The sequence below is a fragment of the Heterocephalus glaber genome, unplaced genomic scaffold (genome assembly GCF_053883595.1).
Source record: "Heterocephalus glaber isolate CG9 unplaced genomic scaffold, H.glaber_assembly_v1.0 deba00001504, whole genome shotgun sequence".
Lineage (NCBI taxonomy): Eukaryota > Metazoa > Chordata > Mammalia > Rodentia > Bathyergidae > Heterocephalus > Heterocephalus glaber.
Genome location: NW_028258324.1, coordinates 31,318,972 through 31,343,535, shown reverse-complemented (window position 1 = coordinate 31,343,535; position 24,564 = coordinate 31,318,972). Strand labels below are relative to the sequence as shown.

General features: G+C 35.1%; 1 protein-coding gene across 3 annotated transcripts in view; it reads left to right on the top strand.

Moving 5' to 3' along the window:
• Positions 1-23,679, top strand: part of Gpr149 (G protein-coupled receptor 149) — an 80,050-nt gene extending 56,371 nt beyond the window's left edge. Inside the window, exon 2 of one of the 3 annotated variants that reach the window (XR_015440890.1) lies at positions 19,356-19,493. Coding sequence is in view for 2 of the 3 variants with exons in the window: in XM_004834485.3 (XP_004834542.1) it covers positions 19,356-19,928 (573 nt within the window). In the remaining variant the exon portion in view is untranslated. Of the gene's footprint in view, positions 1-19,355 lie in introns of all 3 variants that reach the window. The other 2 variants (XM_004834485.3, XM_087186389.1) reach the window with 2 other exon arrangements.
• The last annotated feature ends 885 nt before the right edge of the window (positions 23,680-24,564 follow it).

The following is a 24,564-nucleotide window of genomic DNA, read 5'->3' as shown; positions in this document are numbered from 1 at the left end:
ATCTACCTCTCTTGATCTCTCACGCTGCTTCCTGCCTGCCATGCCATTAGCTGTTTCTCCTCTTCCAGGCTGCCCTGCCTTGGAGCCAGCCAACTATGGTTTGAAACCTCTACAAACTAGGAGGCAAAATAAACCTATTCTCTTTAAGATGTGTCAGGTAGTGGGACTAGAAAGTAACTAAGACACTCTTTGTTTCAGTATGCTGTCTGATCACAATATTCTTCTATACGTTCACAAATACCATCAACTTGAACTTTAACACCTTTTCTGAGCATACCAATATTATAAAAATCATTGTATTTATCACTTTAAAATGTCTTACATACAAAAATGTATTATCATTCTTGACCTAATTCTGGTCAATGAGATAAGACAAAATGTTTTCTTACAGTCATTTCTAAAAGGATATTGCCAACTAATATAACACACTGCTGAATGAGTGTTTACTGTGTATTACTATATGAAAATTATTTCATTTCTTAGGATTCATTTATTTCTGATAAAATCTATTCTCTAAATATAATCAGATGTTTCAAGTTAATTTGCTTTTGCCAGAAAAGCAGAAAAAAAATTGGGAGTGCATGGTAAACTTGAGTACATACCCCCTCTGAATTGAAATGTCAATATTTTGTTCTACTAGACCATAGAATAGAAACACTTGCCAGTAATTACAGGAGCAGCAAAATCCTTAAATTTAAAATTCCCATTGGTGGGCCAGGGGTTTTAGCTCAGTGGTTTCGCTGCCTGCCTCACAAGTACGAGGTCCTAAGTTCGATCCCCACAGTACCCCCCCAAAAAATTCCCATTGGATTTCTTGTAGCTTGTGATGGTTTGTGCTCATGGGCTCAAATAGAGTTAAAGAGTGTGAATATGAGAATACTAATTTCCATAGAAAAGAAATAAGTTAAGTGAAATGACATATTCATTTCAAAAGCTTATAGTTTAGCTATAAAGTAATGTAAAATGAGGTTTCATACTTAACCTTGATAATTTTTATTAGAATTGTTTATCCTTTGCAATACATGACATTTGAAGAATGCTTTAGAATATATTGAAGATATTTTAAGGATGAAATTTTGTTTTCATTCTCTTCAGCTATAAAGTTGGCTTTTAGGGGATTTCTATTATTCCCTCAATTGAAACACATTTGGATAAATTTATGTCTCTAAATTGCCAATACTATAAAATAACAAAATTTATTTACCCATGAAATTGTATAATTTTGTAACTGTAGGGAGCCAAACAGATTTTCTGTTTCTTGTTTCTCAGAGTATGGTCCATGTCTCAGCAACCCTAGCATCATCCAAGAGGTTTAGTAAGCACAGAATCTGATGTCCCACTACAGATTTTCTGAATCACATTCTGCATTTGTATGGAGCTAAAGTTCTTAATTTTGATAAAATACAATTTAACACATTTCTTTTTATGAACATGCTTTTGATGTCAAGTCTAAGAATGTTTTGCTCAGCCTTAAACCTCAAAGATTTCCTCCTACAGTTTTTAAAAGTTGCATGTTTTACCATTTATTTAAGTCTGTAATCAATTTTGAGTTCATTTTTAAATAAAGTGTGAGGCAGTTATAGGTTAATTTGTTTGCCTACAGATATCCAATTGTTCCAGTACTGTTTGTTAAAAAGGCTACCTTTCCTCCATTGAAGAGGATTTGCATCTTTGTAAAAAATCAGTTGGACATGTTTATGTGAATCTATATTTAGGTTCTTTATTCTGTGCCATTGATCTATGTGGCTATCTATCAACAACACAGTCTTGATATTGTAATTATGCTGAAATAGGTAGGCCAATTCCTTACATTATATTGACTTTTTCAAAATCATTGTAGCTATTCTAGTTAATTTTATTTTCTATATAAATTTTAAAGTAACATGGTCTGCATGTGCAAAAAAATATTTTAAGGGGAATTAATGACAATGTGTCTTTCACAGTCATTATTTTTAAAAATGTAAACATTCACCATATAGTTCATTCACTTTTCCTAGAAGCAAGGAAGGAAGAACTAAAAGAGTTATTGTCTAAGGACCAAACCAGAATCAGGCCAAATCTGGTGGATAAGGTGGATGAGGACACAACATAATGTTATTTGACAGAAACTGCCATAGCAGAAGAGATGTATGACAGGAGCATTGTCATGATAGTGGATGAAACCATTCGACCATTTCTCAGACTGTTTTCTACAAACACCATTTCTTACAACCTAATAAACTCTTATAATATGAAGAATTCACCATAGTATCCTGGTTACAAACTCAGTTCCTACAATTCCATCAAGTTTAAAATACACACACACACACACACACACACACATGCACACTTAACATCACCTTAATGTTAGATCTTGATTCTTGATTGACATGCTTTTTTGGCAACAGAAAGAGAACTAGGTGATTTCTACTGAGAACTCTGAACCTCGGTCTCAGGATCATAACCTAGACTGAATTTTCATTTCCTGTGATGACATTTCTTTAAAAGCTAGAATCTAAAAAAGACAACAACCTGGAATCTAAAGCAGCAGGATTATACATCTCCAATAAATGCATTATTCATCATCCATGATTTATGGCATACCTTTCAACCATAGATCACAAGTGACTAATCAGTCCATTGAAATAGAACAGGAACAGAACAAGTTGAAACTTGTCTCACACTGTTACTAGGGTCCCACCTGCTGCTTCTGGTATTGAAGATTCCTGCCTTTCCATTCTAAGGCACACAGCAGGAGCATGCACTGTATTTTGCTGGCACACCTTGTATGTTTTATAAGATTTCCATGTAATTATTCAACTTTTTGTAGTACCCTATTTTCAATTTTTATGTGCATGCATTCATTGCTGGTATATAAAAATAGTAACAACTTGTACATTATTTGTATATCTTATAATTTTGTTTAGATCAATCACTAGTCCTACAAGTTTTTTTGAAGATGCCTTTGGATTTTCTACACAAAATAATCATGCTATCTGGAAGTAGCTGCTATTTTATTTCTTTCTCTCTGATCTGTTTCATTTGTGCTTCTTTTTGCTGACTTTTTGCACTGGTTGGAACTTTCAGCACCATTTGAATGTTTCAGCAATGTATTGAATGAACATAATGAGCACTGACACCCTTGCTTTGCTCCTGATTGCAGGAGAAAAGTAATTTTTCACTATTAAATGCAATGTAGAAGTTTTATAGATACACTTTATCAAAATGAGCAAGTGTTCCTTTTTTCTTAGGTTCCTGAGTTCACTTTCACCATAAATGAACGTTGGAATTTGTTAAGTATTTTCTGCATCAATTGATGCAATAAATTTTTCTTTCTTAGCCTATTAATATGGTGGATTACTTCAATTAGATTTTGAATACTGAAACAGCCCTGCATTTCTGGAGTAAATCTTACCTTGTCACGGTATACAATTATTTTTACAGGATGCTGGATTTCACTTGCAAGAATTTGGTAAAGATGATTCTAACTATGTGCATCATTGTGTATTATCAATCTGTTGTTATATTTTTTGTGATATTTCCTTTTGACATTTTAAAATTATGATTTCAAATTGCCTTAATAGTTATTGTCTTGTTGGGTGTATTGTAACAGTTTTTGTGTTCTTCCAGGAGTTGGTTTATTTCATCTAAATTGTCAAATATAAATGTGTAACGTTGTTTGTAGCCTTTCCTTACTGTTCTTTCGATGTCTGCAGAGCCTTCAGTGAAATTGTCTGCTTCACTCCTAATATTGGTAATTTGACTTCTCTTTTTTTGTCAATAGACCTAGACGTTCACCAATTTTATTGGTACGTTAAAATTCAATTCTTTTTTTATTGGGCGGTGATCAAACTTCCAACTGCCTAGAAAGGGGGGATGCCAAGTACTAATGGAAAAAAGACAACAGAGACTTGCAAAATTTCAAAGTATATGGGAGGCTGGTGTTACAGGGCCAGGTGAGTTGGAACTGTAGAGAGAGATGTGCCACACACTGGATTAAATTGAGTCCTTTGATATCATAGCCAGTGATCAAGAATGGCTCATGCCAGAAAAGTTCCAGACAAAGGAAAGGCAGTTTGCAGGGGCTTTTAAGGGCTCTTCTATTTGGGGAGGGCTCAGGGAGAGGAGGGGCACAAGTGGAGTTTCACAGGAGCAGAACTTTGCTAAGCTAGTGGGGGTTGGGGAAGTTTCACACAGTTTAGTTAAAACAAAATATCACACAGGTACAGAGCATCCTGTTTACAAGGTAGTAAAGATAACATAGTTGCAAATTCACATAGGATGCAGTGGTTGGTCATGCATTAACTGTGGGGACTCCCAAGGGGAAAGGGGAAGGCGACCACCTGGAATTAACTGGACTTTACACAAATGGAGTCAGGTTGGCTATCACACTGGGAGGTCAGTGTCTCAGAGCAGGCAAAGACAAAGACTCTCTCAGAGATAGCCATTATTCATTAGGTACACACAATAATTGGAGGGAGTATCAGGTGACTTGGGGGCAGCAGTATTCCCAGAACATTGTGGATCTTATGCTGATGAAGATCTTAGGTCACAAGGTTCTTAGGTTGAAGAAGACTGTAAGGACAGCATTCTTAACAATGGTAGGTGGGAGGAATTAAGCTGATAAGGAATTTGTCCCTCCCCAGGTGAAACTTTTCTCTTACTACTGGGTTCTTTAAGAACCGGGATGTCCTCAGCTGATGCATTCCTGCCCTGCAGTGTCACAGCATCACAGGACCATTGAGGTTTTATCTATGACCAGAGGCAAAAATAGTTATGTCTTGACATGCGATAGCTAGCCTGTAGGCAAGAAAAACTAGGCCTAAGCACAATTTGTGAAATGATTTTTCCCAAAAATTATATAGAATTTCTCCTGACATTTTCTCCTTGCTTTTCTCTTGTTTTTCCTTTTTTCGATTGATTTCTGCTCTTATCTTTATATTTTTTCCTTTATATTTGTTTTGGTTGATTTTGCTCTTTATCCCTAAGGAGGTAAGAGCTTATTGTTTTGAAATTATTTGTTTTCTATTGTATAACTTTAATGCTTTAAATTTCCATCAGATCTGCTTTAACATAAATGTGCGTATGTTGTATTTATTTTAATTCAATGTGTTTTTTAATTTCCCTTAAGACTTTGTGTTTGACTCATGGATTATTTAGAAATTTTTTCTTTAGTTTGAGAGTTTAGAAATTTTCCTATTATCTTCAGTGATGTATTACTATCCTGATTCCATCATGAACAGAAAACAATATTCTGTATAATTTTATTTCTTTTAAATTTATTTGAGTTCTATGTCTCAGGTATTGTTATGTATTGGTATATGTTTCATAAGCACTTGAAAAGAATGTGCATTCTGCTATTTCCTATGTAGTTTTTTTCCCTATATAATTTTCTGTAAATGTTGATTATACCATTCTGATGGATGATGTTCTCTTACACTTCATTTTTTGTCTAGTTGTTCTCTCAACTCCTGGTACCAGACTAGAAACAGACACCTCAAAAATATCTTGGATTTTTCTCTCTTACACACTTCCAACATTTGTGGAATGTTTAGCTAACATTTATGGAGCACCTACTATGCTTCAATAACATGTAACATTTACCCAACATTTATTATGTGTAAGGCATTTCAGTAATCATTTTACATGCATTAACACTTTAATATTTATATCTTGCTAATGATACAACTGAGGCTTAGAGATAAAGATCATAGAGATAGTGACTCAACTGAGTTCAAAGCCACGTGTAAGTGACTCCACACCAGAATTCACTGCTATTCTCCACAGCACCAAAAGTTTTGCCTCTGCAATAGCTATATAGTACATTTCACATTTGCCATTTCCATTAACAGTACTGATGTTCATTTTCTTTTTCTGTGTGCACATATAATTTTAAAGACCCCCTAATTGCTCTCCCTGCCATCACATTCTTCTTCCTCCAATCTATCACAGGATTGTCAATTATCTTCTTAGACCCTGAGTGGCATAGTAGAAAGGATTTTGAATCTGAGTTTAAATCAGAGTTCAAACCTCACCCTTCCCTTCCGTGTAACTACTGTTATTGTTTAAATCTAGAATATTCTCCCGAAGGCTCATGTGTTCAGAGGTGGAGCTTTTAGAAGGGCATCGGATCATAGGGACGTTATACTCATGAGCAGATTAATTCACTAATGAATCCATAGCCGAGTGTGCTATTAGGAAGTGGGCCTGGTCAGAAGAGGCAGTTCCTGGGGAGCTGACCTTCACTCGCTGCTTCCTGACCACCATGTTACAAGCAGCTCTTCATCTACCGAGCCCATCTGCCATGCCATTTCTCTCTTGGAGCCGGCTGACCATGGAATGTAACCACGACCCAAAATAAAAACTCTCCTCCTTTAAGTAGCAAGTATCGGGTATATTGTCCCAACAAAGAGAAAGTGACTAAGACAGTTACTTAACCTCTTCAGGTATGGACTTAGTTATCTGTAAAATGTAAACGATTTTACCACCCCCACAATTACACAGTGCTACCTCGGTTGTCAAAAAGATTCCGGTGCAGGGCTGGGCATTTAGCTCAGTGGTTCTGGCGCCTGCCTCGAAAACACAAGGTTCCCAGTACCAAAAAAGTAAAATAAAATAAAAGGACGCCAGTTCCAAAAAAAAAGACTCCAAGCTCAAACTTTTCACTACTTGAACAGCAAAGTTCGAAAAAGTCTGCCTGGTGCTCAGTGTGCATAACTTTGCTCGAGAGTCAACCAAAATCTGACTTGGAAAAACCTGTACGGGCCAAGTGAGTCACATGTTGCATCTCAAACTGGACACAAACGGCTGATGCTTCAGTCAAAGTTCCGCTCTCACCCAGACAATTTATAGTGCTTGTGTTGTGTATTAAAGCATTCAGCATTGTGCTTTTGTGTGTGTGCTTTATTTCCATAAAATATCATAACCATAGCTCCAAAGAAAGTGATACCAGCTGTAAAGCTAAGAGGAAAACTGAGAACCACAATAGAGTTAAAGAAATCATTGTAAAATTTGTTAAAGTCCTGAAAAACTGAATTTATAAATGTAATGTTTGGGCCTCAGAACCCAAATAATTGTTTTCCATTATTAGGAGCAAAAGATATTCAGTTCTTGAATTTTTTAGCGTTTTCCAGTGAACATGAATTTGAAACGAATTGTTTGACAACCCAGATATCCCTGAATTTAAATTAGATTTCATGTGTAAAGTGCCAAGTACACGGTACCTGCCAGTAATAGACACTGAATATATCTTCATTTCCTTCTCTCCCATAACTGTAGAAATAAAAAATCAGAGCTTTCTCCTTCCCTATGGGGAAAGTTCTCTTGGGTTCATGATATAGGCCACCAAGTTATCGAAATAAAGAAAATAATCCAAATAATGTAAGGGAAATATTATACCTCCCAACCTGCTACATATCCAAAAACACAAGTTCGTGTTATCTAAAATGGAAGAATGAAATCTAGGAACAGCAGAGGTTAAGAGTAAGGAATATTTATTGAGAGAAAGAGACAGAAGACAGTCTGAGAGAGAAGAGTGTCTTAAGAGAGTCAGAAGGGGGCCTGGAAAGTGGCCTGCCCACCCTACTTTTCAAAAGTGTTTTATTGAGCAAAGCCATGAGGTTAGGTGGTTCAAGGTGGGAGAAAACTACAATCAACTAATAAGATTACAAGTATAGGCCTAATATTGATCCATTGGAAAATTATAAGGGTCAGTCAAATTGAGAAGCTAGACATGAAGGAACAAGGACTTACCTGGAAGGAATGGTCTAGGAAGGTTTTGTTCCCCACCAAAGATGATTGATATCCATTTAGAATGTCAGTAGTTTCTCCTTTTTGAATCCTTTTAGTAAATGTATCTCAATTGTTTTTTGTGCTGAGGGCCCAGCCCTTCTTGCCTTATAATTTTTTTTTTTTGGTACAGAGATCGAACTCCGGTCCTTGCACTTGTGAAGCAGGTGGTGGAACCACTTAGCTAAATCCCCAGCCCAACCTTATAATATTTTTAACTAACTTACCTGTCTACAATATTCAGAGCTCTCAGTCCTTAGTCTTAAACCATTTCTGGGCCCTTTCTTTTTCTATATAATTTCCCCAAAATTCATTTACCTTGCTTTTCCTCATCCTTGAACACATTTTCCCCCACTCTTTTGGCCATGGAAATGATCTTTTTTTTTTTTTTGGTAGCAGGGATTGAACTCGGGTCCTTGCGCTTGCGAAGCAGGCGCCGGAACCACTGAGCTAAATCCCTGGCCCCCAGAAATGTTCTTTTAAACCTTTATTTAAAAACCATTTACTGGGAGGATATGTAGCTCAGCTGCTTTGCACCTGAGTTTGATTCCCTGGAAAGAAAAGAAAAGGGGCAGGGGGAGGGGGGAACCATTTACTTTCTTCTCTAAGTACTCCATTTACTAATCTGAATAAATCCTTTCTCCACCCTTCTTTCAACAGAACATCGAAGTATTTTAGATAAATCAGAAGAGTAAAATGTTATTGCTATTTCCACTACACCTTAAAATGGCAAAATGGTTAAGAACATAGGATTTGAGACAGATAATATTGAATTTGAATTTTACTCTACCATGTACTGACTAGTGTTCCCTCCCATAAGTCAATTATGCCATCTATAAATTTGGGATAATTACTGTCTCTACTTCATAAGATTAATATGAATATTAAATGTGAAAGTGAAAGTGCTTACTTAGCAAGAAGTCCTGTTCAGTGAGATAGTAAGTATTTGTTACAATGATTTTCATCTTAAAGAACTTGCTAGCCTTTTCATTACTAGAAGGAAAAGGCTTAATTTAGACACTTGAGGTCTGGGAGGTTTAGATGTGAAATGTGTTAAAATTCCCAGCACCTTTCATGCCACATAGTATGTCTTCAATAAAGGCTTTCCTTTTTCTTTTGCCTCCTCTGTGCCTTCTCTTGACCAATTCTTATGTCTTCTTATTTTACTTTACTAAATATTTTAAATAGAGATTACAAGATGACACAAGGACTATTTGGGGAGTTGAATAAATTAAAATATAGCAACCACACAGTTTATATATTGAATAAAATTCTAAAAAGCAAATTATTAAAAAACTGTTGGTTTTCTTCCAAAGTTACTGCTTTCCTTGTTATTTATATTTTCTTTTGAGGTCTCTATCCCTTCTCTCCCAAACCAATGGCTTGACTTAAATTCTTCACTGCACATTTCTTAGGGGCCAAAATTCACTTCAATCACCTAATGTTTATCTATATAAGTTCTATCTATATTTAAATCATCAGTTACTTGGATTATTCATGAGTTAATGATATAGTTCTAGTTTGTGGAGCAGAAAAACCTATGACTAATTTTATGGGCTTTGACAGTGGCTGTGATTCTACATACTGTATTATGTCTTTCTTAAGCTGAGTGATTCAGATAATCAACAGAATACTTCACTTTGTTAGGAGATAAATTTAGAGCAACTCTTTTTGTATTATAATTTCACCTTGAATTCACCTACAGGTTTATAGTTAAGAAATAAAAAACATTCAACATATCCAAGGTCAGTAAGTTTGAATCAATTATCACAGCATATTATTTGTGCTAATGTGCTTACATGGCATGCTCTTTCCTCCTAAAGTATTTGTGAGGGTTAGAAACTGCTTTTCATTTCAAAACAAAAAAGCTCCCACACTCAGGAATTCAGCAATAATGGATTATTATTATTCCTGACAGCATATGCTAATTCATTGACTTTTAAATAGAAAGAAAATAGAGACAATGAAATGAATAGATTTATGTTCACTGAATCTATCATTCTTTGGCATGCAATAAATTTTCAGGTCCAACTAAGTCCCATATATTTTATTTTTGTAAGAAGTATGTTCAAGCATGAATTTCTGATGTACTTATACTGATCATCACTTATATAGGGTTGTCAAAATAGAAAAATAAATTGTAAACAGCAATATTTTTGAAGATGATCCTATTTTTATGCTTTAGAAGGTTAAAATTTGGAATCTCAGGCCGGGGATTTAGCTCAGTGTTTCCGCCGCCTGCCTCACAAGCACAAGGCCTGGAGTTCAAACCCTGGTACAAAAAAAAAAAAAAAAAAAAAAAAAAAAAAATTGGAATCTCAAAAATCTAAATGATCAATGGCACATATTCATTTATTCATGCACAAAGGTATTTATTCCACAAATATTTTTTGAGGGCCTGCCAGGTACTAGTCACTGTTGTAAGTGGTAGAGGAAATAAAGATAAACAGGAAATGTTCCCTTCCCTAGAGGAGATTATATTTTCTGGGTTGATTTCTGGCCAGTATTTTTCTACAAGAAAACTGGATCTTATTTTACATATTGTTATGCGGTTTGCTTTTACAACTTAGAATATATGGGAATTTGTCACCTGGACAAACTTATAGCTTTACCACAACTGTTGAAGAGTTTTGCAGTACATAACTGTATTATAATGAATTCAACTATTTTCTGAATGATGGGCATGTAGGATTTTCCTAATTTGAGCCTACTACAGTACTGAAATGAATATTACTATGTGCTGATATTTGGTGGAACTGACTCACAGAAATTAATATTTCCAGTAAATATATGCAGTTTTTAAGTCAAATACAGTCAAAATGTACTCTAAAGATATTAATCATTTTATTTCTCCTGGGGGTTTTTGTTGTTATTTTTTCATGGAGGGATAGTCTGAGAAACTAAAATGATTTTTTTTAATTACTTTTTAAATCATTGGTGAAATTGGTCTTTCATGTGCTTAATCTCCATTTTTTAAAAATCTTTTGCTCAATTCTCTTTGCCACTTTTCTGCTAGATTATTATTGCTTTGGAAGAACTCTTAATATTTTGACTGTTAAGCATTGTCTTATATAGACTACAAATATCTCTTCCAGGTTGTAGTTTGTCTTTTGCCTCTATTTGTAGAATACATTTCTTGTAGTATATAGGCGTTTGTTTAATAAATGTTTTTGTAATCAAGTCTGTCAGCTTTTTACTTTGTAGTACCTAGTTTTGGTTCCAGATCTGGAAAGACCTTATTGACCTAGGATTTTAACAGAATTAATAATAAAAGAGCTTGCTGTAACATGTAAAGGGACCTAACTTAATTTTGTAAATGAACAGCCAATAATATGTAAAAATGTACAATATGTAAAAAAGTACAATTACCTTACTTTGAAATGCCACTTTCAATATATACTATACTTGGATTCTTGTCTATTCTCTTTCATAGATACATCAAATTTTGTCATTAACACCCTGTTATATATTTGAAAATATATTGAAAATGTACCTCATTAGTCTGTTTCCAATTTTTTTGATTTGAAAATGTACCTCATTAGCCTGTTTCCAATTTTTTTGGTTATCACATGCATTTATGCCTGCAAATAAATCTTCTTTTTAATTTTATTTTATTGGTACATTTTAGGTATACAATATAATGACACTCATCATTGGAAATTTGCACCTTTCCATACTCTCTCTTGGTTCTTACTTTTTCCCCATTCCCCTGTCCTCCCTTCAACCCCTCCATCCCTCCCTATTTACAAAGACTTTGTTTCCATTTTTTCATTTTCTCATATTAATTCCATTCCCTTCTTTCTTTTACCCTACCCCTCCCACTTCCCCTTCCCCTTTGCCCCTTTGCTTCCTATTTCACATTACCTATTATGCCTTTTAGTCCTTATTTACAGTTTCTGTTTCTCACACTAGAGAAACTATTCGGTATTTACACATGTGTGTCTTATTTATTTCATTTAAGAGTATCACCTCAATGTGCATCCATTTAGCTATAAATGTCTCTAATTTCTCTTTTTATGGCTGAGTAGTACTCCATTTCATTTTTTAAAAAAAAACACATTATCTTTATCCAATCTCCAGTTGATGGGCAATTGGGCCGCTTCCAAGTTTTAGCTATTACAAATTGTGCTGCTATGAACATGGGTGCACATATATCACTGTGGTATGATTCTTTTAATTCTTTGGGGAAGATACTCAGCAGGGGAATAACTGTGTCAAATGGGATTTCCAGTCCTTGTTCTTTAAGTTATCTCCATACTGATTTCCACAGTGGTTGCACCAGTCTACACTCTCACCAGCAGTGGAGCAGGGTTCCTCTTTCCCCACAGTCCCGCCAGCATTTGTTATTGGTTGATTTCATGATAGCAGCCATTTTTTCTGGGGTGAGGGGGAATCTCAGTGTTGTTTTCATTTGCATCTCTTGAATGACCAGTGATGTTGAATATTTTTTCATATGTTTATTTGCTATTTCTACTTCTTTGTCTGAGAAATGTCTGTTCATTCAGATGCCCATTTTTGGATTGGATCTTTAAATTTGGGAGGTCTGTTTTTTTAAGCTCTTTATAGATTCTAGACAGTAGACCTTTGTCTGAGGAAGAGCAGGTGAAGATTTTTTCCCACATTGTGGGTTGTCTCTTCACGCTGTTGGTGGTTTCTCTTGCTGTACAGAAGCTTTTTAATAAGAAGAGATCCCACTTGTTGATTGTTTGTGCTAATTCACAGGCAATGGAGGTTTTGTTCATAAAATCTTTTTCTACACCAGTATCTTCAAGAGTTCTACCTAACCTCTGTTCCAGCCAGTTCAGCGATTCTGTTTTAATATTTAGATCTTTCATCCATTTCGATTTTAGTTTTTATACTACAAAGCTACTGTGATAAAAACAGCATTGTACTGGCAAAGAAACAGACCTGAGGATGAGTGGAACAGATTAGAAGATGCAGAAACAACTCCAGACACACTCAGCCACCTCATCTTCGACAAAGGAGCCAAACACTCTCACTGGAGGAAAGATAGCCTCTTTAATAAATGGTGCTGGAAAAATTGGGTTTCAACTTGCTGCAAATTAAAACTAGACCTATATCTCTCACCATGCACTAAACTAAAATCTTTTTCTTGATTTTTGCCAAGCTAGGACTTCTAGAACAATGCTAGTCAAGAGTATTTCATATCAAGTATTTCTACTCACCTAAAAAAATTGAGCTCTGATCTAGAAAGATTCCTAGACTTTCTTTTTCCTTACCCCACTAGGTTAAGTATCCTTTTTCCATGTTTTCATAATAGCCCACCCTAGGTCTATCGTAGCATAAATCACATGGGAATGAAAATGTTTGTGAACTCTATGTTCAAACTAACTTTATCTTAAATATTTATAAATCAGCATAATTAAAATTACTAAATTAGCTTAATGTGACAAGTAATACTGTTTTGTTAAAACTAACTTGCCAGGACCCAGGATTTAGCTCAGTGGCATCGTGCCTGCCTTGCAGGTGCAAGGTCCTGAGTTTGATCCCCAGTACCAAAAAAAAAAAAAAAAGACTAACTTGCCAATTTTGTGTTGTTGTTGTTGTTGTTGTTGTTGTTGTTGTTGTTGTTTTGAAGAGGCAAAAGAAGAGTTTATTAGCCAGAGATATAAGATGCACTCCAGAGCAGAGTGTGGGTGCCCAGAGAAATGAGATGCATTGTGAGCCAGAGTTGGGTACATTTGAGGGGATGTCTTCACGGTGGGTGATCTAGGATATGTATTTTCACGGTCAGGTTACAGTGCGAGCCAATTGCATGTATTTGAAGTTGAGGTCTGCTGCCCACCAATACTGCTACTTCCCGAAGTTGGAGGAAGCACAATTTACAAGTAAAAAGGACAGGTTAAGAGCCAAATTTACAGGCTTACTCTGACCTTAAGACCTTTAGGAATTTTTTTTTAATTAATTTTATTGGTACATTTTATTGGTACACTTCAGGTATACAGTTCGTTTACATTTATCATTGGGTGTTTGTACCTGTACATGATATATCTTGGTTCTTATTTTTTTCCCCATTACCTGTGCACCCTTCACCCCCTCCGCCCTTCCCTATTTACATAGATTTCATTTCTATTTTTTTTCCTATTCTCATAGTTTTTCCTTTCCCTCTTTTCCTTTCCCCTTCTCCTCCCTTCACTCCTTCGTCTTTGGACCTTTTTTCCTATTTCAAATTATCAGTTATTCATTTTAATCATTTTAACTCTTGTTTACACTATCAGTTTCTCACCCTAGTGAAACTATTCAGTATTTACATGTGGGTCCTATTTATTTCGCTTAAGGGTATGGCCTCGATATGCATCCATTTAGCTATAAATAACTCTAGTTTTTCATTCTTTATGGCTGAGTGGTACTCCATTTTATAGAAAAACCACATTTTCTTTCTCCAGTTTCCAGTTGATGGGCACTTGGGCTGCTTCCAAGCTTTAGCTATTACAAACTCGTCATTCGAGAGATGCAGATGAAAACAACACTGAGATTCCACCTCACCCCAGAAAGAATGGCTGCTATCAAGAAATCAACCAATAACAAATCCTGGCAGGGTTGTGAGGAGAAAGGAACCCTTCTCCATTGCTGGTGGGAGTGCAGACTGGTGCAACCACTGTGGAAATCAGTATGGAGATACCTCAAAGAACTAGGACTAGAGGTCCCATTTGACCCAGCTATTCCCCTGCTGGGTATCTTCCCAAAAGAATTAAAAGAATCATACCACACTGCTATATGTGCACCCATGTTCATAGTGGCCGATTTTGGATTAATAGTATTAAATGTTTGCTCAGATTCATTTTTTAAAAATTTGTCTCTGTAGAGTTTTCTCCCTATTTTAAATTGTGGTAAAATATACATAAATGTATTAACTCAATCATTTTTAAATGTACATTTCAGTGATATTAAGTATATTTATATTTCTATGCAACAATTACCACCATCCATGTCCAGAGTCTTCTCATCTTGTACAACTGAAACTCTATACCCAGTAAACTATTACTCCCAGTACTCCCTTTCTCCATCATCTGGCAAACAACTTTTTGTCCTTATACTTTGTGTGTGTGTGTGTGTGTGCGTGCGTGTGTGTGTGTGTGATACAGGGAATCAAATTCAGGACCTTGTACTTGCCAGGCAGGTGCAGTGCCACTGAGCTAAATCCTCAGTCCCTCTCCTTACATTTTGACTACTCTATCTCATAAAACTGGAGGTATACATTATTCATCTTTTTGTGATTGGCTTATTTCACTTAGCATAATCTATAAGGATTATATATGTTATAACATGTCAGAGTTTTCTTCCTTTTTTAAAGAATAATAATATGCTATTATATGTATATACTATGTTTGCTTAGTCATCATCCAAAAATAGACACTTGGCTACTTCCACATTTCAGCTATTGCAAATAATGCTTCTGTGAATGCTGATGTATGAACATCCATTCAAGACCATATATATATGTATATGTGTGTATATATGTATATATGTGTGTGTATATATGTATATGTGTGTATGTGTATATATGTATATGCATGTACATGTATATATAGTCATGTATACGTAGTTGTGTATATGTATGTACATGTATGTGTGTATGTGTGTATATGTATGTGTAGATGTGTGTATATACATATATATATATGGGAGGGGGGTTGGTGCCAGGACTTGAACTCAAGGTCTCATGCTTGCCAGGCAGGTGCTGTGCCACTGAGCTACAACCCCGGGCCTCAAGACCCTATTTTGAATTTAATTTTAAGAAGAAGTGGAATTGTTACATCACATCATAATTGTTTTTAGAGTTTTGAGGAAATACCATAGTGTTTTCCATCACAGCCCCACCAGTTTACATTCCTACCGACACTGTACAAATATTCCAATGTATATACATCTTTCTCAACATTTATTTATTTGTTTCTAATTTATAGCAGTAATCTAAAGGGTCTGAAGTAGTATCTCATTGTAGTTTTTGTTTCCATAATAATGATATTAAGCATTTTTCATGTGCTTGTTGGCCAGTTGCATATCTTCTTGTTACTTATTTTTTAAAGCTTGCTCAGATATCACCTCTATAGGAATCTGCTTTTTTTTTTCCAGTCCCGGGGATCAAACTCAGGACCTTGCGCTTGCAAGGCAGGCAGGGTGCCATTGAGCTAAATTCCCAGTTTGCATATCTTCTTTAGAGAAATATCTACTCAAAAGTCTTTGGTATACTTGTTAACAGGTTTTTTTGTTGTTGTCTATGTTTTTGTCCCTATGACTTTCAAAGGGAAGCTATCCATATGAATATCAATGTTTTAGAAAATGATTTTAGTAACTGAGGACTTCGTGTGCTATTTCAGAAAAATCAGACTTCATACTTAGTCAAATGCTGGCACTAGGCAATTTTCAAATGCCAATTTTAATGAGCTGTCATTTGATAACTCTGTAAAGCTTGTTTGTTCATTTGAAGGTAAGGTTAGCATGGGTGAGTTATTAAAATCTTTATTATGTGAATTGTATAAAATCAGATGCAGAAAAATTTATCATCTCATTTACTTTTACAGTAACTGCTCATCAGTGGTGCAAGGTGGTGCACATAAAGACATGATTATGTAGATGTTCTAGTGAAGGTTGTTTTTAAATAGACTTGTCTATACTTCTGGGGACAGATAGTTCAGTTTTCTCATGTTTTTAAACTAGTATATGCCATAGCACATTGTTTAGTCAGTGTACCATGTCAAGGAAAAAAAGGTTTTTGAAGGATTAAGGTGGGACTTGTTTTTTCTCATGACAAAGTATAATGTAAGAGAGTTCAGCTTTCAGATTATCCAGCTCTCAGAATAAAGACTGTATTTATAATACATGCTATTATAGGTGACAGATTTTCTAATTGAATAATGTTTCAGGCAATTTTGATTTTAAAAAGAAACAGAAGTTTCTGTCTTTGATAACAAAAATATTTCCTCTGGATGAGAAGGTTTTAGGATGGCCCTTTAACTCATGATTTGTCATTCACAAAGCAAAGCTGTGAAGTTTGTTACCAAGGCTGATGAAACTGATAATGATGCCATTTAAAAGGATGAATTCCTAACTTAGCAAAGTAATGCTGAAATTATTCTGCATCATCAGCCAGATGTGCAACAGGTATGTGAGAGTTAAATGGCTTAATATCATGCTACAGTTTATATTAGAAAGATAGGAAGGAAGTGGGGGGGGGAGGCAGGCAGGGAGGCATGCTTTAAAAACTGCAAATCATTTAATGATTCTTATGAGCAATTTGAAATGCCACTCCTACATGAAATACATCTCCCAGAGGTTCCCTGGACCCCATAAAATTTAGTTCCTATCTCAATTACTACACTTCAAATGAGAATTTTGGGTTTTTACTCGTGTTTCTTGCTGAAACATCTCTGAGGTCTTTGAATGAAGACTGTACTCTGAACGTAAGCTTAGATTCTCACACATATAAAATGTTTAATGAGTAAAAATAATAGTCATTTTCTCTGCCAAAAATTACCACCACTCAAATAGTGTTCTGGTAATATAATGAATATAAAAGTGTTTTCCTTTTGCCTTTCCTTCTTCATCCAACACCATACATACAGAATTGATGAAGTTCTTTGCCACAGCAAAGGGCTAAACAACTTTATAGTAGAAGTTTTCAAAGTTTGAAGTTCCTACATCCCCTTATGGATAAACAGAATTCAAGACTTCTACATTGGGAATAACTGGGAAAAACTGGAGACATGTTTCATACATCTTAGACTGTATTTTTCGTTCAATAAAGTGGAAACTTATGATTCATTCTTTTTTAGAAATTTCTTTAAATAGAAACAAATTCAAATTTCTCTCAAAGAGTGGGTTTGCTTTAGTCACTTCTATTGCATCCATATGTAAAATGCCCATGGCAAAAAAAGTGACCAATTTCCTATCCTTCTCCTCCCACAATAAATTGCCTCAAACAGGGATTTCCTGGGATCCTTCAATTTCAATGATAAACCTGGGACAGGCCCAGGGAAACTGGGAAACTTGATCATTCTAAATTAGTAACACTATTAATATTCTGACAATTCCCCTGGTAGACACACACATTTCAGAAATCCAATTAGTAACTCCAATTAGTAAATCCAATTAGTAACTCAAGTACTTGGTACATGCATAAAAGTGTTTGTTAAACCTCCCTTCTTTTTTTTTCTGAATTACGTTTCTTTAGTTAGAGCAATTTATCTCAAACTTTACCATGTTTAGAATCACTCAAAGGGCTTGTTAAAATACAGATTGGTGGGGCTGGGGATTTAGCTCAGTGGTTCTGGTGCCTGCCTCGCAAGTACAAGGTCCGGAGCTTGATCCCCGGTACCAAACAAACAAACAAACAAAATACAGATTGGTGGACTCTTTGTCCAGAGTTTCTAATTCAGTAAATCCAGGGTAGGGCTTAAAAACTAGTAAGTGATCAGGTGACACCGACAATGTTGGTCCAGGCACTCAGTTTTGAGAACCATTGCACTAGAAGTTCTACATAGTACATTTCCTTATGAAATTAAGATGTTAATAAAAAATAAGGTTGTTGAAATCATGAAGTTAGGAGTAAGCAATGCAAAGTACAGAGTTTTATAAGAATCATTTTTATTTTCTTCATTTCTGAAGTACATCACAGTAGTGAGAATAGTTTAGAATAAAAATTTAATATAAAACTGTGGTGGTGCACACCTGTAATTGGAACACTCTGGGAGAGTAAATCAAGAGGATCGCAAGTTTGAGTCCAGCTTGGGCAATGTAGCGACTATAGAAAGACCAGAGTTCGATCCCTGGTACCAAAAAAAAGAAAGACGAGAGAGAGAGAGACACACACACACTAAGTGAGCATGTAGCCCAATGTGAAGGCTTTGGGTTCACTCTCCAATGCCAAAGGGGAAAAAAAGTGTAATAAAAAAGGTTTAAGCTTTCAGGAACATTTTTATAGAGATATGAAAGAGTTCTCTGTTGTTGGGTTTACTTTAATGAGTGATTTCTCTGTGGAAAAGCAAGCACACTATGACACAGTTCAGTGACATTAGGTTCCTCTCAGTTATGCTCATACTTCAGAATTGAAATATCCTTTGTACCTCATTTGAGTCATAGTTTCATACTCTCTGGCATACTTTACCATTCTCTCTGGCATACTAATCAAGAGAAGTGCATAATGATAAGCGTCTGCATTTCTTTTAACTTATGCAATCTTTTAAATATAACTGAGCATGTAACAAAAATATATAAGCAATTCCAAATCACAAATATACATTCAATTTTATGTCCCAAATCTGTCCAATTGCTTCTCATCGGTACAGAAATTTTGTTTTCAAATGTGGGGGGCAAAAGCCCCCTTATCTTCAAAGAAAGGTTCTTGACTATGTTCATTTAGACATTGTTTTTGACCTAAGAGAAACTGAGCTTGGTGCTTTGGTGACAGAATTTAAATACTAAGTACTGTGTGTTGTAATCATTTTGCAGGGAAATGGCTCTGGAAAAAAAAAAACCTTTACCATCCTGATGCACGAAATGGACTTCTAAATGTCCCAATCCTTGAGACTGATTTTCAATAATAACCATTTTGCTTTTGTCCCCAGCGTTCCAGTGGTGGGCTTGCCATTCCCTTGTGTGCATTCCAAGGGACTGTGTCTCTCCATGCACCTACAGGAAAAACTCTCTCTCTTTCTACCTATGAAGTAAGTGCAGAAGGTCAAAAAATAACCCCAGCCTCTAAGAAAATAGAAGTCTATCGATCTAAAAGTGTTGGCCATGAACCGAACCCAGAGGATTCTCCCTCAACAACTGCAGACACTAGTGTGAAAATACACTTGGAGGTTCTCGAAATTTGCGATAATGAAGAGGCTTTGGACACTGTGTCAATTATTAGCAACATCAGCCAGTCTTCTACACAAGTCAGATCTCCCTCACTACGCTACTCACGGAAAGAAAACAGATTTGTTTCATGTGATTTAGGGGAAACAGCCTCATATTCTCTCTTTTTACCCACAAGTAATCCTGACGGTGATATCAACATCTCCATTCCAGACACTGTTGAAGCACATAGACAGAATAGTAAGAGGCAACATCAAGAGAAGGATGGCTACCAGGAAGAAATCCAGTTGTTAAATAAAGCTTACAGGAAACAAGAGGAAGAAAGCAAGGGTAATTAGTGATCACGTGGTCTATTAGAAGCAAAAATGGCTCCGCAACTTCAAACTGCAAAATAAACAACTTTCTTTCCAGACTGATTTCCTGTTATTTCTTAGTTTACACAAGCTTTACTAACTTACTAGTTAATTATTTTTAGTGTGAAGAGCTGGAACTACTGTAGACACTAAGTGCATTTATATGTGCTGCCTAAAGATCACACACTGTGGTAATTAAAATATTTTAAGTCTTACTCGATTTCTACAAAGGCTTTTCTAAATCATGTATCTGCCTAGTTTATAGTCTCTGCCCACGTTTGTCAAATGAATATACTGTTTCCATCATGTTTCTACATTTAATGTTCGCTTTTACTGCAAGGGGAAAAAAGGAGATATTTTGATAATGGAAGAAATATAGCAAAACTCCCAAGTTATATTTGAAGAGGCTTGTGTAAATGTTGCTAGCAAAATAAGCTTATTCCAGTTACTCCTTCAGCTTTACACTGGTGTCTAGAAAATACTTTTATGTAAAATGGCAAATTAGATACTAACTTGGAAATATGCATGCCCCTAACCTATAAATAGTTGTTTCCTTAATTTCTGTAAAGTACAAATAGTTTAACAGGTGGTTTGTTTGGTTTGTTGTTTTTTTTTTTTTTTTGCTTTCTCTAAAATTTTCCTTTCATCTTTTCAGTATGTCAAGATGCCCTTTAAAACAAATATGTTGTATGTTACAAGTGAAATTAGAGGTAGTCTTTGACTCAAACATTATTGGAAAAGTTTATTAGCTTTCCCTCACTATAACAAATACCTGAGATTACTAGCTTGTAGAGAGAAAAGGCTAATTTAGCTCACAATGTCAGTTTCCAATCCATGATTGATTGGCCCTACTGATTTGGGGCCTCTGGCAAGGCAGCACATTATGATGAGAGCTCACAGTGGAGTAAAACCATTCAGCTCATGGTGATCTTGGTAGCAAAAAAAATAGAAGGGACCAAAGTCCCACAATCCTCATTGAGGACATGTGCCCAAAGACCTAAAAAACTCCCACAAAGCCCCACTTTCTAAAGGATCCATGTGACCCCCAACAGACCTTCCTGACCACAAAACCTCCACCAATCAAGTCTTTAAGATCCAGTCTACAGCAGTGTCTTAATTTTACTTGCTCCTAGAATTGTTATGTTTATTTGAATGGAAACTGAGGGAAAATATTATCAGATTACATCCTAAGAACTGGATCCAGCTATAGTAACAAGTTTCTGGATAAAGCAGAAGAAAATCCTCTAATCTTAAAACAAATGTGTCAGTTCTTAAAGCTGAAGATTGGACAAATTTTCTCAGTTCTTGAAGTGTACAAAATTTTACTTCAAATGTTAAGTTTAAATGCTTGTTTCTTTCCCAAAAATATGTGTTATCTCAAGTGAACAATATGTATTTTGTTAAATGATTGGAAGGTATGCATTTCAAGATTAGTTTTAAAATATGTTGTGTTGCAAAAATATAAGAATTATCTTGTCAGAATATTAGGAATGTATATCTCAAAAATTATGAAGTGATTTTTCTTCAAATTGCTTTATTCTAATCTTTCCATAAACATATATTAAATGCATTACTTAACTGTCTACTTTCCAAAATTATTGAACTGATTATTTATATGATCTTAGACTTTGTGTCCCCTTACCTCACACATATTTATTTATGGATTAAGAGAATTGTTTTTTAGATTCACTGATTTTGGTTTCTATTTCCTTGTATCGAATCAAAACTCTAAATTACTTCACATGAGCTTCCAGAGTGTTTCACCTTTAGATTTTTTTATGGCCATCAAGAAAAGTTATTTTCAAAATAACCATCTCAACTAACTTTCTTCAATTCTCATGTAGTATCTCCTTATCTAAATTTTGCGAGCAAATGTAATGTTTATAGAGCAAGTCTCAAATAATGCATAGCATAAAAATTCAAATTCAAGTATACTTTCACTCTAAATATATTTTATTTTTAAATACTTTGTATCATCAGAATCAATTACTATTTTAACACAATGACAAATGGACAAATCAGCCTAATGTTATAAATCATTAACACTGAATGTCTTTACAAAAGAAAAAATGAATTGAATATTCTAATAATGCTTTGTAAAGGATAGACTTTGATATATTTAGATGTGTAATTTTCTGAAGAAAAGTATTATTGCTATTTTAAAATGAAATTTTTGGTAACTAAAATTAGAATCATCATGCAACTAAAGAAAATTGTAAAGATTTAAATGTAAACAAATCTTTTTTTTTTTTTTTGGTACCAAGGATTGAACTCAGGACCTTGTGCTTGCGAGGTAGGCACAGTGCCACTGAGCTAAATCCCTGGCCTAAACATGTCTTTCAAACTGTCCCACATTTTGAAAAGAAGATGATGAAAATCAAGTTTTGAAGAGCATATGAATTAGACTGGAAGACAATAATAGCTATTTTCCTGCCTGTCTTCCATTTTCTTTTCACTGGATACATGGAACTAGGCTGAGGGAAATGAAACAAAACAAAATCAAACAAACTAAGATATTCCTATTTAATTCCTCTTGGCTGTTGAATCATAGATATACTTTAAATTCTCCTGTATTGAAACAATGCGATGATCATTTAACCTGAAGACATAGTTTGTGAGGCTAACTAGGATCACATTACTAATCTATAACATTTCAAATTCCAAGCCAACAGTAGATGAATCTACAAGAAAAACCTACTTGGGCTGTGTATAAACATGAAGGGCTACTCCAAATTCTTATAAAGAGAAGGTAAGCTTAAACTTCCCAAGTCTTAAATTTACATACTCTTCAGTGATTCTGATTACAAAATGGTGTTTCCGGCATAGAAATATCCTTTTAGATATCCTTGCTACATCCAAATATCTTACCCTGGAAAGATAGTTATATAGTTCTTAGCATTAATAAACACTGTATTTTGCATACCTTATCTCTTTCCTGTATGTTTTATGTGGAATAAAAACCTTACCTAATAAAAATGTCACCATCTAGTGGTGACTCCTACAAACTGCAAACACATAATCGTTAACTCCCTAATAATATATCTATATATATGCACACACACACACACATATATATAAAATATGTAAAATCTCTAAAATTTCTGAGAGTTGTCATTGACAAAAGCAAATAATTTTGAAGACAGCAAACATCATAGTATTATTCGGAATATAATAAAAAGAGAACTTGGTTATGCATTATTTGGAAGCTTTACTTTTATGATATTGGATTTCATAAATAGATTTTCTCTTAATTTCTTATGTTTTCAGCTACTTTTATTCATTTCTTTACTATAATATTTACTGGATGACTGCTACCTGCTAGAAATTGTTCTAGGTACTTAGGATTTTAACTGGGAACAAACACAAAACAAATACACGTGTTGTGTAAATTTGAGCCAACTGAAGCTCAGGAACACACATACACAAGACTGCTTCACTCCTAACACCAACTGCAAACTGAGAAGTTTCTCCAAACCGCTGCTAGTTTCCACTATTCATTAGATGTATTCACAGAACTCAGGAAAAGCCATGAGCCAAAACTCATGGTTATGGTTTATTCCAGGGAAAAGATATAGAACTAAAATCAACCAAGGGAAGAAGTACATAAAGTTAAGTCTAGGAAGAGTCCTCAATGTGTACTTTCTGTTTTTCTTTTCCCATGGAGTCACATACAACATGCATTTCCATGCATCGGTGTGTGGCAACATGAACAGCATATTGCCATCCATGAAGTTCATATGAACTTTGTGTCAGACCCTTTATTGGTGCTCCACCACAGTAGGAGCAGAAGTAAGCAGAACTGACTGTTCACATGACTGGTAAGTGTTTCCATTCCTTAAGAGGTCAAAGACCTCGTATGAAATGACTCAAAGGCTTCAAAATAAATCACATTATTACTATCTGGCTGGTCCAAGGCCCTTACAAAAGACAACTTTATTAGGTATGACATTCCAGGGACTTAGAAATTATCTCCCCTGAAGCTGAGAGAAAAGGCTAGACCTTCCTTTGGATAATGTTAAGTTCTTTATCACACATTTACATTACACAGATGGTCCCTGACTTATAATGGTTCAACTTACCATTTTTCAAATTTAGGAAAAGTTTGCAAAAGTAATACAAATTCAGTAGGAACCATATTTCAAACTTAGAATTTCAATCTTTTCTTAGACTAGTAATATATGGTGGAATAATCTTTTCAAGTTGGGCAGCAACAGCATGCTGCAGCTCCCAATTGACTATCAGATGATGAGGGTAAGCAACTGTAGTCCTATATTGCTAAGCTACAGTGTTTGGAAGGTTAGGCATATTGAATCCATCTTCAGCTAATGCGATACTTTCAATTTATGATGGAACATCACCTCATCACAAATAATGTGTGTGTGCATGTATTTAAATGCCAAGCATATTGACAGAAAACAGGGACCAGAGATAATGAGCACCAAGGAGAAACATTAGAATAAAGGTAAAATAATGGAAAGAGTGGCTTTTCCAATAATTAAGTCAAGAAAAGCTAACAAAGTAACATTTCATCAGAGACTGTAAGAAGACAGTGAGGAAACACACTAATTATCTAGTTTGGCAAAGGGAACCATCAGTTTCCAAAAGTAGGAGTGTGCTTTTG